General features: G+C 36.9%; 5 protein-coding genes and 1 long non-coding RNA gene across 9 annotated transcripts; 3 read left to right on the top strand and 3 right to left on the bottom strand.

Moving 5' to 3' along the window:
- LOC110849846 (glutathione S-transferase class-mu 26 kDa isozyme 47) lies at nucleotides 1-1,161 on the top strand. The gene is made up of 5 exons (XM_022097308.2): nucleotides 1-154; nucleotides 227-367; nucleotides 438-623; nucleotides 688-783; nucleotides 865-1,161. The coding sequence occupies exons 1-5, from the start codon at nucleotides 116-118 to the stop codon at nucleotides 1,054-1,056; spliced, it is 654 nt and encodes a 217-aa protein (XP_021953000.1). The 5' UTR covers nucleotides 1-115; the 3' UTR covers nucleotides 1,057-1,161.
- A 653-nt stretch (nucleotides 1,162-1,814) lies between these two features.
- Nucleotides 1,815-3,269, top strand: LOC110849973 (glutathione S-transferase 2). The gene is made up of 4 exons (XM_022097458.2): nucleotides 1,815-1,981; nucleotides 2,394-2,534; nucleotides 2,613-2,903; nucleotides 2,979-3,269. The coding sequence occupies exons 1-4, from the start codon at nucleotides 1,943-1,945 to the stop codon at nucleotides 3,174-3,176; spliced, it is 669 nt and encodes a 222-aa protein (XP_021953150.1). The 5' UTR covers nucleotides 1,815-1,942; the 3' UTR covers nucleotides 3,177-3,269.
- Nucleotides 3,270-3,831: 562 nt separating this feature from the next.
- On the top strand, nucleotides 3,832-4,989 carry LOC110849941 (glutathione S-transferase Mu 1). The gene is made up of 5 exons (XM_022097425.2): nucleotides 3,832-3,991; nucleotides 4,073-4,213; nucleotides 4,281-4,466; nucleotides 4,544-4,639; nucleotides 4,708-4,989. Exons 1-5 carry the CDS (start codon nucleotides 3,953-3,955, stop codon nucleotides 4,903-4,905), a joined length of 660 nt encoding a protein of 219 aa, XP_021953117.1. The 5' UTR covers nucleotides 3,832-3,952; the 3' UTR covers nucleotides 4,906-4,989.
- On the bottom strand, nucleotides 4,882-7,643 carry LOC118435630. Of its 2 annotated transcripts, XM_035851960.1 has the most exons (5): nucleotides 7,509-7,643; nucleotides 7,304-7,389; nucleotides 6,213-7,239; nucleotides 6,069-6,142; nucleotides 4,882-5,765 (listed from the first exon to the last, which is right to left on the bottom strand). In XM_035851960.1, exons 1-5 carry the CDS (start codon nucleotides 7,537-7,539, stop codon nucleotides 5,496-5,498), a joined length of 1,488 nt encoding a protein of 495 aa, XP_035707853.1. In that variant the 5' UTR covers nucleotides 7,540-7,643; the 3' UTR covers nucleotides 4,882-5,495. The 2 variants fall into 2 exon arrangements, with proteins under 2 accessions (XP_035707853.1, XP_035707854.1); XM_035851961.1 differs by lacking the exon at nucleotides 7,509-7,643 and having other exon boundaries at nucleotides 7,293-7,362.
- A 1,296-nt stretch (nucleotides 7,644-8,939) lies between these two features.
- LOC110849867 lies at nucleotides 8,940-10,792 on the bottom strand. The gene is made up of 3 exons (XR_002547887.2): nucleotides 10,568-10,792; nucleotides 10,109-10,172; nucleotides 8,940-10,019 (listed from the first exon to the last, which is right to left on the bottom strand). It is a non-coding gene; the product is annotated as an uncharacterized LOC110849867 (long non-coding RNA).
- Nucleotides 10,793-11,324: 532 nt separating this feature from the next.
- LOC110850374 lies at nucleotides 11,325-15,289 on the bottom strand. Of its 3 annotated transcripts, none has more exons than XM_035852152.1 (4): nucleotides 15,097-15,289; nucleotides 14,943-14,977; nucleotides 14,525-14,853; nucleotides 11,325-13,877 (listed from the first exon to the last, which is right to left on the bottom strand). In XM_035852152.1, the coding sequence occupies exons 3-4, from the start codon at nucleotides 14,811-14,813 to the stop codon at nucleotides 11,734-11,736; spliced, it is 2,433 nt and encodes an 810-aa protein (XP_035708045.1). In that variant the 5' UTR covers nucleotides 14,814-14,853; nucleotides 14,943-14,977; nucleotides 15,097-15,289; the 3' UTR covers nucleotides 11,325-11,733. The 3 variants fall into 3 exon arrangements, with proteins under 3 accessions (XP_035708045.1, XP_035708046.1, XP_021953501.1); XM_035852153.1 differs by having other exon boundaries at nucleotides 14,525-14,850; XM_022097809.2 differs by lacking the exon at nucleotides 15,097-15,289 and having other exon boundaries at nucleotides 14,525-14,850; nucleotides 14,943-15,063.
- Nucleotides 15,290-15,305: the final 16 nt, after the last annotated feature.

The raw sequence follows: 15,305 nt of genomic DNA, 5'->3' as shown, positions 1-15,305 counted from the left end.
GAGCTCTGCTCCATAAAACTCGGAGAGTGCACCAAAACCTGGTCAGTATTGATTTCCACTCCAAACCGGCAGCTGCTCTGTTTTCTTCCAAACCAAATAAAACAACTTTGCGAAAATGGGAAAGCCACAATTCGGTTACTGGGACTTGAGAGGGGTGAGTCTTTCAATCTGCAAAAAATTAGCGTCTTTTTTTGCATGTGCATAATTTTGTCATTATCATCCCCAGTTGGGTCACGCCACCCGTTTCGCCCTCGCCTACATGGGTGTGGATTACGAGCACGTCGTCTACATCGAAAATAACGAGGAAGCCGGTGGCGAGAAGACTTGGGCTCATCAGAAACCCAAGTTGGGAATGGATGCTCCCAATGTGAGTTTTTAAAAGTTCGCATAATTTTGCAAATTTTTTGCAATAAAATTATGATTTCATTCTTTTCTAGCTGCCCTACTGGTTCGACGATAAGGTCAAGCTGACCGAGTCCTTGGCCATTTTGAAGTATGTCGTCCGCAAGTATAAGCCAGCCCTTATGCCGACGGACTTGGTCCAATTGTCGAAAGTTGAGCAGACCGAGGGCGTCATTGCGGACACGTATTCGTACATTTTCGCTGCGGCGTATTCAGGAACGGTGGGTACAATTTGTTAATATTTATTTACTGTGCAAATTAATCCATGCAAATATTTTGCCACAGGACAAGGAGAAGGAACGATTTGAATCTGAGACTCCCAAAAAGGTGGAAATTCTCTCGAAATGTTTAGGAGACAAGAAATTCTTGTTGGGAAATGAGGTATGTATTTACATAAATTTTTGCAAATAAAATATTTACAAAATATTTTCTCATATTTATAAACAACTTCAACTTTTATAGATGTGCTACTTGGACTTTGTTCTCTTCGAACAATTCTCCATGTTGACCAAGTATCGTCCTGACCTTGTCCCAAAAAATTTGCAAGCATTTGTCTCCAACCTTGAGAAAATTCCAGAAATCGCGACATACATCAGCTCCCCGACCTTCATCAGTTCACCGTTTTTTGGGAGGACGTCTCTTGCCCAAGTGTAGATTGGCAGATTTTAAAAAAATCATGCAATATTTTCTTGAAGAGATTATAAAATCAAAATAAATATTTTATTGGAAAATAAAATCATCCATTATTGCGAAATATGAGTCATGTTTGATCAATATTTCATTAATTTCAAATACAAATGCACAGTTGACATTGTCCTTGACATTGGACTTCTAACAATGAGACCAAAACCGGCAAAAAAGGAATAAACACGATGAATAATGCAAGTCAAACTCATCAAGCGGTGCGGTGTCTGTCAATGCCAAGGTCTCTTCAGTAAAGAGAGATAAACAAACTCAATTCACTACAAGGTCATGCAAAAGGTTGGTCGTGGCACCACGATGTGCATTTCACTATATACGAAACGTTGAGTATTTAGATGCATATAAATAAATATGTATGCAGGCATACATTTCATAGTACGATATACTAGTAGATGCTGTTGGCGTCAATTATTGTTATTTGTTCAATTGAAGATTACTTGCTATAACTGATGGTGTGTGGCTCTTATATGAATTAGGTAGTTGAGCTGGATGACTAGATCTTTATATGTATTCGTGCATGTATTTATGTACCAATAAATATGAGATTTTAACGTTTTCGGAATAGATAAGTAGCATTCCGTCCTGCACAGCTTTGGTTCATTATACCGGTTCATGATATTTGTCTTTGTCATGCTTACTTATGTGTGTGTATGTACATATGCACCTACATAAATTCGTACTTATCGACTCGGAGGAAAAACGTTAGTAATGTTATACATATGTATAAGAGGATCTTGCACGTGCACTTTAGTATTAGCTTTGTCCTAATAGTTGTCGGATTCAGACCATATTTTTTTGGTTAAATATTCTGTTTAATTTAAACTTAAGTTAAATTAAAATGGGAAAGCCGAAATTGGCGTATTGGGACATTCGTGGTGTAAGTAAAATGCATGATTCACATGCATATTTTACCATAAAATTTAATACTGCTTTTGCAACTATGAAGTTATTTTACTTCAGGAAAGAGGGAAATATTGTGCATGATATTTTGCTTTTGTTGGAATTCGTTAAACTAACCATAAAATAATTAGTTCAAACCATATAGAGCTGAAGAGAATGTAAAAACGAGTCCGGTTAACAACCAGAAATTTTGTCAATTGTTTAATTATTGATGCTAATATTTGTTCCAATTCATTGGGCAAAAAACGTTTTGCGTCTAATTTAAATTTTAAAATCATGCAACAATTTATTTCCACTTATCAATTTTATCCTGCTCGCACAATTATACAAAGAATATGCATTTCATGAATTTTATAAATCACTTTTTCATGGCACATTTTTTTTTACAGTTGGCACAGAAGATCCGCTTTGCCCTCGCGTACATGGGGGTTGACTACGACGACTTAACGTACAAGGAAGACAATGAACAAACCGGTGGGGACAATACTTGGGCATCCGATAAAACCAAGCTGGGCCTTATTGCTCCAAATGTGAGTCAGTTATCATTAAATATTATCGACACCAAATACTTATTTACACCAATTAAGCCGAAACTCACTCTTTTTCAGCTCCCATACTGGATTGACGACGACGTCAAAATCACCGAGTCGAACGCCATCCTCAAGTATGTCGTCCGAAAATATAATCCGTCCATGATCCCGTCGAATCTTGCCAAGTTGGCTGAGATGGACATGATTGAAGGCATTTTAGCGGATATTATGACGTACTCCGCCACCGCCGCGTATTCCGGCGAAGACAAAAAAGAAGAACATTCGTACACGTTCGGGTCCGTGGTGCCGACAAAGTTGGTGATTCTATCGAAAATTTTGGGCGACAAGAAATTCCTGATGGGAAATGAGGTTAGGAAATTATGCATGGATAAAAGTTTATCATAATTTCTGAAAAATAGTACAGATTTTGTATTCATTTTACAGCCCTCCTACATTGATTTTCCTACGTACGAAATCCTCTACATGTTGACCAAATTCCGTCCAAGCGTTGTCCAGGCGCATGAAAACTTGACAGCTTACATGATCAGCTTTGAGAAGCTTCCGGCTATTGAGGCATACATGAAGTCGCCCCAGTTCATTAAAGGGCCCTGGTTTAGCAGGCATTGTCCGGCTAAAATTTAGCCATGTTTATGTATTATTTGGTGTGAAAGTACTGCGATTTATAAAATTGGTGAGATTTCACAATTGAATAAATATGAAATTTGATTAAAAGTACTTTTCACGACATACATATACCTAATTCTTTGCATAAAAACTAGCAAATATCGGAAATGTCAGCTTGTGACTGTGCAGAATTTCCAGCTTTACCTTGCATTTAATATTCCAATACAATTTTGTGTATTTTCACTATTAACTTGCATTGAAGGATGAGTAATACTCCGTTCGTGTCCTTGCTTTTTATTGTACCCTCTTAACCAGCAGTATACATACAATTAACATACCACAACTGAAATAAGCAATTCGGATACAAGACAAAATACCCCAATGACTTTTTCTCGTCTGGCTGTAAAAAAAATTATATCCATTAAGCGAAACATCAACACGATAAAAAATTGACTCGCCAAGCAAACGCAATTCATAAATGGCAAGTCATATTTTCTCGGTGTCGTGTGCAGCAATAAACATACAGATTGCTTCCAAGGAGCCATAATTATTATACATACATAAATACATTAGTGTTTCGTGACGTACACCATTAGTCAAACTATAATAGGCAACAATGATTCATAACGATTCTTACCGTCTAATTTGATTACATGGTCCAGTCCACTCCAATTTGTCCTTGAGTGACGAGGAGTGACTCCATGGAAAATATTTTATTTCCATCACTTCAGTAAGCGCAACAACGTTGCCCAGATCGTATCCTTTTCCTCCCTAAATTTGCAACATTCGCAAAAATGAGCAAACCTCAACTTGCATATTGGGACTGTCGTGGAGTATGCATACATATTTCTATATATTTCATATCAAAATATACTTACGTTTTATATAAAATTTTCATAATTTTGCTTTCATAGCGAGGTTATCCCATCCGTTTTGCCCTGGAATATATGGGGGTTGATTACGACTACTTTGTGTACACGCAAGGGAAAGAAGGCGACGGTGGGGAGTCGACCTGGAAGCATCAGAAAACTCGGATTGGACTCGATTCTCCTAATGTAGCTTAATATTTTTTAAGAGTAAGAAGCATGCAGATTTAAATGTGCTTCTTTCTCCCCACATTAGCTCCCATATTGGATTGATGACTCGATCAAGCTCTCCGAATCTCGAGCAGTTTTGATGTACGTGATCCGAAAGTATAAACCGAGTTTGATCCCGTCCAATATTGGTGATCTTGCCAGGGCAGAAATGATGGAAGGAATGCTGGGCGACATCATTCAAAATTTTGCAATGTTCATTTACACTGATCAGGTATGTAGGTATGCAAATATTTAGAAATATCTCAATCAAATTTTGAAATAGCATGTGTATGTATTTAAATATGACAGGAACAAACGAAGGCGATGTTTGAAAATACGGTGCCCTCAAAAATGAGCGTCCTTTCGAAAATGTTGGGAGGCAAGAAGTTCTTGTTGGGAGATGAGGTGAGTTTTTTTTATTATTGAAAAATGTCTGAAATCTTAAGACTGATTCTAAATATTTTTATGAATAGATTTGCTACCTTGACTTTCTCGTCTACTCGACATTTTACATGTTGAAGGCGTATCGAGAAAGTCTGATCAGCGATCACGCTAATCTGGTGGATTACATGACAAATTTCGAGGCAATTCCAGCCATTGCGGCCTTCATAAAATCACCAGGTTATGTTGAAGGACCTTGTTTTGGGATGCATAGCGCTATTAAAATATAATCGCTTTGATAAATATTGAGTGAATTTGTTATTTTGATTTTAAATTTTGTGCAATGCATGTGTAATAAATCACAACGAATAGAATTTCGTGGTATAAAATCTCTGATTTTAAATATTATCAAGTAGGTCAAGTGCTCTAAGAGCAATGCTCTTGCTAACGTGTACATGTGCATTTTATGTATGTACTTGCATACATACATATGAGCTTAAAATGAGGCATCTAAGGTATCACAGCTACAAAAGGATAAAATTGGTCAAATGAAGAAACAAATTTCTTAGATATTTTAAGCTCAACCGAAGACGTCAAAATCCCCAGACCCTCTTTTTTCTACGGTGTAATATTTAATCTTAAGCGCACATTCGACATTTTATGCAAATACATACGTACTTAGGAACAGGAAAATATGACATCTTTACATTGCACAATGACGATAAAGAAAATAATGTAATTCTTTATTCTATCTTCGATCAAGGAAGTCCAATACTCCACTATTGGACACTAATAAAATAACCATACCATTAATGCGGATTACATACTTTCTTATAATTAGAATAAACACTTAATAATATTCATCACCCAACAATATTCATCACGAATTGTACAACTCCTTCCTCAATCGGTTCATTTCCTTATTATGAACATTGGGGAACATTTTCAGGAGTCGCTGAGCCCTTTTGTTCGCATTAGTGCTGCCAAATGGGTCCGGGTAAGTGACATTCAGGTAACAAATCTGCTTTAAACTTGCTATTTTCTTTTTTGGAAAGATTGCATTGTACACGTAACTCTTGTACCGACCGGATGGCACAGTGAATATTAAAGTGTGCAGGGATGGGAATCGATCCTTAAATTTTTCACTGTCCTGTAATAATTCAAAAATTATAATTTTTAGACTAAGGATTATCAATTATTTTAACTGTAAATTGAGTAAAAGTCTTTATAGAAGAAGGACCTAGGTAAATATTTTGACGATACTGTTTTCGCATAAAATTACCAGAAAAACGAATTGCATAAAATGTGATTAAAGTGTAGCATGTATTAGAGTGACATCATTTGTCAAATATTTTTGGGCTTTCCATATTTGCAAATGATTCATTGCATACATTTGTACACAAATTCACAAAAATCGTCATCCTTTAAAAATCTTCAAATTTTCATTACTTACCCCGAACAAGTCGAACAAGTTGAAAAAGTCCAACTTCTCCCTCGACCAGTCATTGCACGGGGCCACGTTTTGTTCTAAAATTGTAAATGAAATCAAAATTAAAAATACATTTATTCCCCAATCACTACACTAATCCCGACTCACCCACCACACCCCTCGGCATCTTGTAAATCTGACTGAACAAACTATACAACTCATACTCGGACACATCGTACTCCCAAATCGCCAACTTTTTCAGATTTGGCATCCTCGGCAATTCCATCGGTACGAGTCGTAGCGATAACACAGGATTCAGCTCGATAAGCTCAACAGTTTCACAGTGCTTTTCCAACACAGCTTTTACCTGCTCCAACTGGTTCGTTGATATCCTCCCAAAATAAATTTGCTTCCATTTTCGCTGAACTTGTGCCAAAAGGTCAAGATCTGTCGTATTTCGCCATCCCCAATACCCTTCCCTCCTCTGTTTCCGGGGACACCCAATATTTGTCAATTTTGGCCAAAATTCGTCACTTCCAGTTAACAACTTTAAAATACTGGTGTGCAGTCCGGTTCCAAAATATGATGAAGTAAACGTCACCAGGTTGGGGGTCTCCTCCATGATTATTTTCGCCATGGCGTCATTCCCCCATTCCGACGTGGCCGGAAGTATGTCAAGTCGCAATATCTTTAAGCATGTCAACCTCTCTTCGACCGGAAACCAGGAAAAACTAGGCAGCACGGGAACTTCAAGGCAAAGTTCTTCCAGACTGGGCGACACGTCGAAAACTTTGCGACACAACTTTGTCCACTCGTCGACATCGGATGGAGAGATAAATTTTGTACTGATGTCAGACCCGATCTTCATATCGAGTCGTTTAACACTGAGAGCTTGTGATAAGATGGGCATAATTCGGTAGGTGAATTCGGGTGGAAAAGTGATGATTTGCCCGGGCGAGGAAGCACTTGCGACAAGTTGGACCCTTTTGGATATGTCGATTTTGAACGCGGATATAGCATCTAGATCGGAAGGATAAGTCACGTAGTAGTGATAAGTGACTGCGCTGTCGTAGGTTAAAGATCGCATAGCAAGCGTTGTAAATTTCTCCCAACTCCAACTTTTCCAGGTGGAGTTTACTCTACGAGCTATCTTTAAGTCGGCGAGGGAGAGATAATCCCAGATTTTCGCGATGATCTAGAAAAATGGAAGATTTGCAATGTCTGCAAAATTTTACGAAAGTTACGCACATTTTACCTACCTCTGGAGGTAAAAACACCATTTGATCGCCCTGTTTCTTCTTTTTCTTTACAACCTTTTTACATGGTGGCTTTTTGGGAAGAAAATCTGTTAATTGATGAAATTTGCGTCAAGTTAAATGAGTTTTCCTTAAAATATTGATAGATTTAAGGTTAACAACTGTTTAATTATGAGATATTTCTTTATGAAGCTATGTATTTGCATACCTTCCTTTGTGAAATTTTGACCAAGAAACATTGAGATAAATTAATTAAATCAAAATTAATTAATTCAGTATTTGAGTTTAAAGTTTAAATATGACCACGACCAGTTGTTGCATCCGAGTGTACTTTCACTTTCTCCATGGCGGATACATATCCGATTCGGTTTTCTCCCTCCGACACGTGTACATATGTATGTGAGTGGGCGATATTGATTTCTTACTATGGCTAGAAATAATCGTGGATTTGGCTTTGTTTATGGTATGTGGATGCATATCTGAACACTTAAATAAACGAACGCAATTTCATACGTTGTCCTTTCTCCAGTAAAGATAGAAAGAAAATCAGTAAACTACCATAAAAAGAAGTTATTTACACAGGTCATTTCTTTGCGTGAAATTATTAAAAACTTAAAATACTTCATGAAACGGTTATACATCAATGCGTAAATAACTTTCCCTCTGACAATGAAATAGAACATAAAAACAAACTTTACTCAATTGTTTTGCATACAAAGGTTTACTATTAGGCTGCATACTATAAAAATCATTAAACTTGTCCAATTTAACAAATAATGTCAGTTATATCCAGAAGTACGAGGGAAACTCGCATCTCGACTGGATTTTTCAGCTCTTGTAGAAGATAAAGCTAGCGCTGCAACCCGAGTCAAATTGCTGGCATAAGGGACATCGGCTCAGTCTGTAGCATAAGCACGCGGGTTCAAATCTCAGTAGAGGCTAGTTTACATTTTTGCAAGCCAGTTTTGACTAAAATGCTTTTAACTTTGCATAAGAGGTCAAGTTCTACTAGTAGGATATTCAAACCGCACCGACAGCGTGTGGGGGTGTGGTCAGTATGAAAAAATGATGATATTGACCACTCCCCAATATCTTCCCGGGGGTGGTCCGGCTATGTTGCTAGTAGAACTCTAGCCCCTATACAACGGTATAACATTGTGGTCAAAACTAGGTTGCAAAAAGTAAATTTATCTGTACCGTGCTGGGGTTTGAACCTGGAATACTTGCAGTCAAGCCAAGCCGATGTCCCCTACGCCAGTGTGTTTGACCCGAGTTGCAGCGCAAGCTTTATCTTCTACAAGAGCTGAACAATCCAGTCGAGATGCGAGTTTTCCTCGTACTTCTGGATATAACTGACATTACTTTACAAAGTGAGTAGAATGAATTTTAAATGCAATTTATTTATATCTAAAACGTAGACCGTTATCAAATTTAATATTTAAAAAATTAAGAATTTATTGAACTTAGCTTTATTTTTTCTTTAATTGTAAGATGTGTGTATGCAAAAGTTATCAGTGATGTCCAATTGTGCCCATTATATATATGCGTACGTATGTATGTGTATATATAGTATATCAAGTATGAAAATATAGTGACGCATGCAAATTCAGAAGTGCATATTTACGTATGCATTAGGGGATTTAAACTTATATAATTTAATTTCGAATACTTTTTATTATAAAACCTGAGGATATATTTATTAGTACTTAACAACGATCTTACCAGATAACGTACCGAGTACCATAAATAATCGTTCACGTAATGTAAAATACGATACAGGTATATTTACGGCGTCAGTCAATACTTATTAAATTTATGTACCGCTATAATTTTTGAATGACATCTTTACTTCACCTTCATAACATCAAGTAAACCCTAAATTTATATAAAATTACTTCTTTCTCATCTTACAAGTAAAAACCTTTGTTTAGCATGAAAAAGTGTAGAAACAAATACATCTGTACCGTCTGAGGTCAATAATGCCATTGCATTCTGCATTATAGATTTCAGGTCAACACCGGTTCCAGTTACGTATAGGACATATTTAAAACAATGCTGCATCGTTTCCTCGACTTTTATCCGTTAGTTTCCAAGATTCAATTGAGAGCCTAAACATATGAATGTATGTATAAGGTGATTAATTTCACGCTTAAATCTGTACGAGTGTATGGACTAATACCGTATCCATTGCACAAAGTTTATCGAATTTGACAAAATAATTAACCCAACAATTGTGCAACTTTTTCTAATACAATGAGAAAAGTTTCGTGAGTTTAAGCAGTTTTCTGTAGTTGAGCGTTTCATTAGCTTATAAATTACACGGGGTGTCCATGTGGTTCTCGGGCTATCAAGTAATTTTACCGAATCAGCCTCGCTACAAACCTATCTGAATCATTTTAAATTTACGATCAAATTACAATCATTTTCTGTTTACAAAGCATAACTAAGTTGTCAGGTGTCACGTGTGCTAATACAATTGCACAGAGGCATCAGATCAAATTTAGTGCTAAAATATATAACAACTTTCTCTACGTATTTATAGCTGGGAAAAAATTACACAACTTATTCACTAGGAAATATCTAGTTGTGAAGACCAATAAATAATTATTTTGTAATTTGACATTATTATAAACTTCTAACGTCTTCCGGTTGTGTCGTCGTCGACCCCACGGTGTCGAAATATTGCGTCGTGATGTCAAGATACGGGGACGGAATTCGCCTAAATAATTTTTAAAAAATTTGACAATGAACTATGATCCATTTCAAAATAATTTACTGCATGTTACTGAGAATAAATGTATTTCTTACCATTTTAGAAATCATAAATTATGTAATCGGCTTCTTCCTTATGCATGTATGTGAAGATGGTAACCTGCAATGTACACAAGATAATTAATATCCGAGGCTATTTGAATTTCACACAATAGACCTATGCAATGCTTAAAGATTGTCTTGTTCAACATTTGCGTTTCAAGTAAGATAAATTCACATCCCAAATTTTCGAAGAAAATGTGCACTAACTTAATGTTAGGGAATTGTAATCTTGGGAACTGTGGGAACCTGCTCATGTTAGTATTCTCCCCGTTTAAATATTATGTGGTAGAGGCCACCTTATCAATCAATCCCATTTACTATGATAACAATCTTTATCAAATATTAAATTACTTAATTTAAATATCTAATTAAAGAGAAACGATTTATTGCTACACAAATTAACAACCCTTTCTACCACCAAAAAATTCTGAAATTAAATGAACTTTGACTTACTATATTTGTCCCAGGCCACGTCTGAATCTGACCATGGTCTCGGTCAAATCAACGGTTGTCCTTATTTTAAAAATCTCTACTCATGTCGAATGTCGATGGTTGGAAACAGACAGGCAAAACCACGCTTCCAAATTGGGTTCGTTACTTACATATAGTCACAACGTTAGGTAAGGAAGGATGTATTTCTCTGTATATATATCAGTAATGCATTAATTCGGAAAATCGGATGAGCTCGCAACATGCCGGCTATGATGGGGATGCACCTTTATATGTATGAAAGCCCTTTGTTCTCATTTCTCATTGGAGACCAGACGAAAGGAATGTGATTCATTTTCAGAGAATTTTGACCCCAACATCCTGCGAGATTTTGCATATGGCACATGTTATAATTTATTCGAAAATGTATGTAATGCCGTGATCTTTTCTTCCATCGATGACATTTTTGCACGGTCCCCAGAAGTCTAGTATCTGTCCATGATAATTTTTTCTGATTCAGAAGAAATTATCTTCTATTTAATCAGAAGTTCTGATTGAATAGAAGCGATTTTTCCTTCGTCGTGTTCTCTTCGTGGATGTATGAAATTCATACTATGGATTTATTTTGTGTTCACTTGATTGAAGTGATGCTGACATTTGTATATGTGCACATTTGCACATTTGCATATATTCCATTGCTAACATTAGCACATCCGACGTGAATACCCCAAATTGTTCATTCAAAATATCAAAACTTGAGAATAAACATGCACATTCGCAATTAATTAAGACAGATTTTATTCACATATTAATAGATAAATATGTACATTTGCGAATCCAAAATAATATAATACAAATTAAATACTGCAAGCGCATTTTTCAGAATTGTAAATATTTAGTAAAACTCCAGACTTTAGATTACAGTCTATAAACAAGCAATTTCTAAAACAATAAACGTTTACAAATTTTTCTAAATGGATAGAAATATAACTTTCTCATCCTCACTTTGTTGCCCACACTTAGAAATTTGTTTCTCTCGAACACGGACTGCTTTCACTTTACATGGGGTGCAATCAATGTCCCAACAAAAATTTCCTATCCTTACAATCCCATTAAATCCCTCCCCCTCCAATCTTACAATTTCAGTGTCCCACAATATCATTATTGGTTCCGCAAGAATACATAAATCCTTACGAGTATATTTCAAAACCAAAATCTATTCCATCACGTTTTTCTCCTTCAATTTTATCAACCAATTTTTTCGTATCAATCGCCTCTACGTGCTCCTCCCTCAAGACTTCAATCCTCTTTTCAAGGACTTTATTCAGAATCACAACAGCCTTGTCTCTCTCCTCGCTATCATTTAAATTTATCATTGCCACACACAACCAATATTGAGTGCGAAGCGTTTCCGTATTATCCTCACCCAACACGGAACCTCTGATTTCGGAAATTTTCTCCAATTCTTTTTTCACCTCTGTGATCTCTCCTACCCAAAGTTCTTCCTCCTCTTCACTCTTTCTAACACGTTGCAAGGCGTGCTGCAATTTGCAGTAAGCTACTTGATGTCGTGAATTGAGTGTTGATTGATGATTTTCACCCAAGTCCATTAATCTAATCTTAAAAATTTCCTCATGTATGGCACCCGCCTCCTCAAACTGTTTCTTCCCACGTTTCCAATCTGACATACAAATTGCCAAGTTATGCCATGAAATCAGCGTGTCCACGTGTCTTTCACCTAGCAATTCTTTGCGTGCGAGAAACACCTTTTCGCCCTCAACCATGGCTTGGTCTACATGTCCTGAAAAATGCAACGCTCTCGCCAAGTCATTTCCAACGTATAAAGTCAACTCATGATTTAATCCTTGGGAGGCAATAAGTTTGGAGTAGAGTGATTTCAGTCCTGCCACGGCGTCATCGTACCTGCCTAGCTTTATCATTGCCTGGTACAACAGACCCTCCACTTGCAACGTGTGTTTATTATCAGCACCTAAAGCGGTACGAAATTTGAGCAGTGCTTTATTTATGAAATCGAATGCTTCCCTAAGTGCGGAAACGTCCCGCAATTTTTCAAAGATAGACTGGACAATGTTCACATCGGGACACACGACTTTCACCACACTTCCGGTACTTAATTGTATCTGGTCGTAAATGGTGACCAAATGAAAAGCATTCTGCGTATTGAGTACCTTGCCAATTTCCTTACTCCCGATCGAGTTTAGTAATTTTTGCTCAATTTCAGATTTTTTGGCAACATTATCACTACTATTTAATGCACGTTTTGCTGCCCATTGGACCAGTCCATGTGTCCGAGTCGTATTATCCTCCACGCTTACCAAGTTATACTCTTTAAGTTTCCTGAGGCTGATTTCATGGTGTGCTTTCTCCGTATTAAATACAACATGAAAAATATAACTTGCCAAGTCTAACGGGACATTTTTTGAGTGCATGTAACTCAAAACGTAGAGACACTCGAGCGCAGCAGGGTCCAGTTTTGCTAATGTCTTGCCCAGAATTATTGCTGTCGGTTCTTGAATTTCCATCTCGTACTCGAACGCTTTGCAAGACATTCCCAGACTTATGTCGTGTTCTAACTCGTTCAAAAAATCGGAAACTGAACATTGGTAATTGATCTTTTCTTGACGAATGGACGAGCTGCATTGTTGTAAAGAGAAAGGATGTCCACCAACTATTTCCCATAGCTTATTCGCCTCCTCTGCCGTGGCACCATCAATCTGGTTGGTTATGAGTGTCTTCGCATCCTCCAACTTCAGCCCGCCCAGTATCATATGACCAATATTAGGAGTCATGTTTAGAAGATTGTTTATCCTCGAGGTCACAAGGGTGAAGGAATCAGTAGCGTTTGCACGATTTTTAACTAGTTCCACAAATTCATCGAACTTTGTGTCCACATTGTCGAGTACTGTGATCCATTGTTGACCTAACTTATTCATCCCACTCAGCACGGTTGACATCAGTTCTGGGAAAGTCATCTTGTCCAACTTGTCCAAAGTATCAGTCTTAAGGGGAAGCTCGTCAGACGCGAATTTGGTCAAGGAATGAGTCAAGGTTGTCACGTTGTGGGCAGAAAGCCAGCAAATGTTGAAGTCATCACGGATAGAGGTGACATATTGAATGATAAATTGAGTCTTCCCTTGCCCAGGGAGGCCAGAAATGTAGACCACCTTGTAAGGCTTTTTAGTGCGAAAGTTATCGAGTTCTGCATGCTCAGCGTCACGACCCACCAGACCAGCATCTTGAGGAGGAACGCCATGAAAAATTTGCGATTTTTCTTTCTCCACTTCTGATCTTCCAGAGAGTTTTTCCACTTTCTCTAAATAAGTGGAATAAGATAATTATTTATGTGTGCATATTTATTTTTGAATGCATAAATATATTAATCATGTGATGATATATAATTTATTGATCATGCAACTAATTTGTGAATGATGAATTACGTTCATGCAAAATATGGGTGCATGTGTGACTAATGGTTATCATGATAACTCTGTTTAACAAAGAGATATGAGGATGTGCAAATGGCTGGACATATGGCTACTGATAAAACGCTAGACTATCTATACATGACATTGAATATGAATTTGTACGTATGTATATGGTCAATATAATTTGTATCTAGTTCATCGATACTCGACACTGCCATTAACAGACGTACGTAATTTGTCACTTTGGGGATGATTCATCTCCATGCACTGTCTCGCCACTACTTCCAAACATTTATAGCGGTATGTACATACATACTTATGTACATGAGTCATAAAAATATATATGCATACAATCAGCATAAACTATTCTAGAGGCTTGATTCTATATCATAGCCTCGTGGCGGAGGTATAAATTAAATGCCTAGCTTGACCTTAAGTCTAACAGATAAAAAATGCTTCAACTACTTTTATAATGCACAAAGGTGTCGCTTGTAAATAACTTTACATATGTAAATAGTTGTTTAAGTTTACTTACTGGCGGAACATAACAATTTCAGATTTTCCAAAATCTTAATCAATTTTGCATACATCTCTGAAGGCGATTCACTTCCACTCCGTAACTTTTCCAAGTCTTCTGTGTAGTAGTTTTTCATCGTGATTTGGTTATTTGTCAACCGATGCAACTTCAGTATGACATCAGCCTTTTTGATTCCAATAGCAAGAGAGAATTCCCGTTTTTCCTCGAATAATTTCTCATCGCCGAGCATAATTTCGAGGACTTCTACTTCTTTAAACTCAACCTCTGAATTTCCAACTGTCGCCATATTAACCAACCCTCTCTGGCCAAATTGGACCGAAAACCTACTTAGGATCAAAATGGAAAGAAAATTATAACACATAAATAATCAACACATTTATATTATAGATAATCACTACAATATGTGGTTTCTTACTTTAATGGCAGTAGTAACAATTGGCTAACTCCTTACTGGTCAGTGTCAGAATGGGCATAAACGTTGAACACGAGAGTCAGAGAAAAAGGGAGCCATTATGAGATAATATTCAACCAATGCATGGCAAATTAATGATGATCATGGGGTCACTTACTTTTCCACGTCTCGTCAGTCACATTAAGGATTGACCAAACTGAGAATTTGATAAGGTAACGGAAATAATATGATTCACATTCATATTCCTCTGATTATACAGATATTTGTTTACTTTGTTTGAATTGAGTTAACGTTTTATTGGATAAACGTGTCAGGTAACCTATGATAATTGATATGAGATCATCTGACTACTCATTTCCATTTATG

This window comes from Folsomia candida, unplaced genomic scaffold, assembly GCF_002217175.1.
Source record: "Folsomia candida strain VU population unplaced genomic scaffold, ASM221717v1 Fcan01_Sc005, whole genome shotgun sequence".
In the NCBI taxonomy this organism is placed as follows: domain Eukaryota; kingdom Metazoa; phylum Arthropoda; class Collembola; order Entomobryomorpha; family Isotomidae; genus Folsomia; species Folsomia candida.
This window is presented reverse-complemented; position numbering and strand designations above follow the sequence as displayed.

Coding starts and splice junctions, on each gene's coding strand:
- LOC118435630 (XM_035851960.1), bottom strand. CDS start 7,539: ATGTTTCTTGGTCAAAATTTCACAAAGGAAG. Junction 6,143..6,212: donor GATGCCGAGGGGTGTGGTGG/GTGAGTCGGGAT, acceptor TTACAATTTTAG/AACAAAACGTGGCCCCGTGC. Junction 5,766..6,068: donor ACTTGTTCGACTTGTTCGGG/GTAAGTAATGAA, acceptor GAATTATTACAG/GACAGTGAAAAATTTAAGGA.
- LOC110849941 (XM_022097425.2), top strand. CDS start 3,953: ATGAGCAAACCTCAACTTGCATATTGGGACTGTCGTGGA. Junction 4,214..4,280: donor TTGGACTCGATTCTCCTAAT/GTAGCTTAATAT, acceptor TCCCCACATTAG/CTCCCATATTGGATTGATGA. Junction 4,467..4,543: donor TGTTCATTTACACTGATCAG/GTATGTAGGTAT, acceptor TAAATATGACAG/GAACAAACGAAGGCGATGTT.
- LOC110850374 (XM_035852152.1), bottom strand. CDS start 14,813: ATGGCGACAGTTGGAAATTCAGAGGTTGAGTTTAAAGAAGTAGAAGTC. Junction 13,878..14,524: donor GAAATTGTTATGTTCCGCCA/GTAAGTAAACTT, acceptor CCACTTATTTAG/AGAAAGTGGAAAAACTCTCT.
- LOC110849846 (XM_022097308.2), top strand. CDS start 116: ATGGGAAAGCCACAATTCGGTTACTGGGACTTGAGAGGG. Junction 155..226: donor GTTACTGGGACTTGAGAGGG/GTGAGTCTTTCA, acceptor TATCATCCCCAG/TTGGGTCACGCCACCCGTTT. Junction 368..437: donor TGGGAATGGATGCTCCCAAT/GTGAGTTTTTAA, acceptor ATTCTTTTCTAG/CTGCCCTACTGGTTCGACGA.
- LOC110849973 (XM_022097458.2), top strand. CDS start 1,943: ATGGGAAAGCCGAAATTGGCGTATTGGGACATTCGTGGT. Junction 2,535..2,612: donor TGGGCCTTATTGCTCCAAAT/GTGAGTCAGTTA, acceptor ACTCTTTTTCAG/CTCCCATACTGGATTGACGA. Junction 2,904..2,978: donor AATTCCTGATGGGAAATGAG/GTTAGGAAATTA, acceptor TTCATTTTACAG/CCCTCCTACATTGATTTTCC.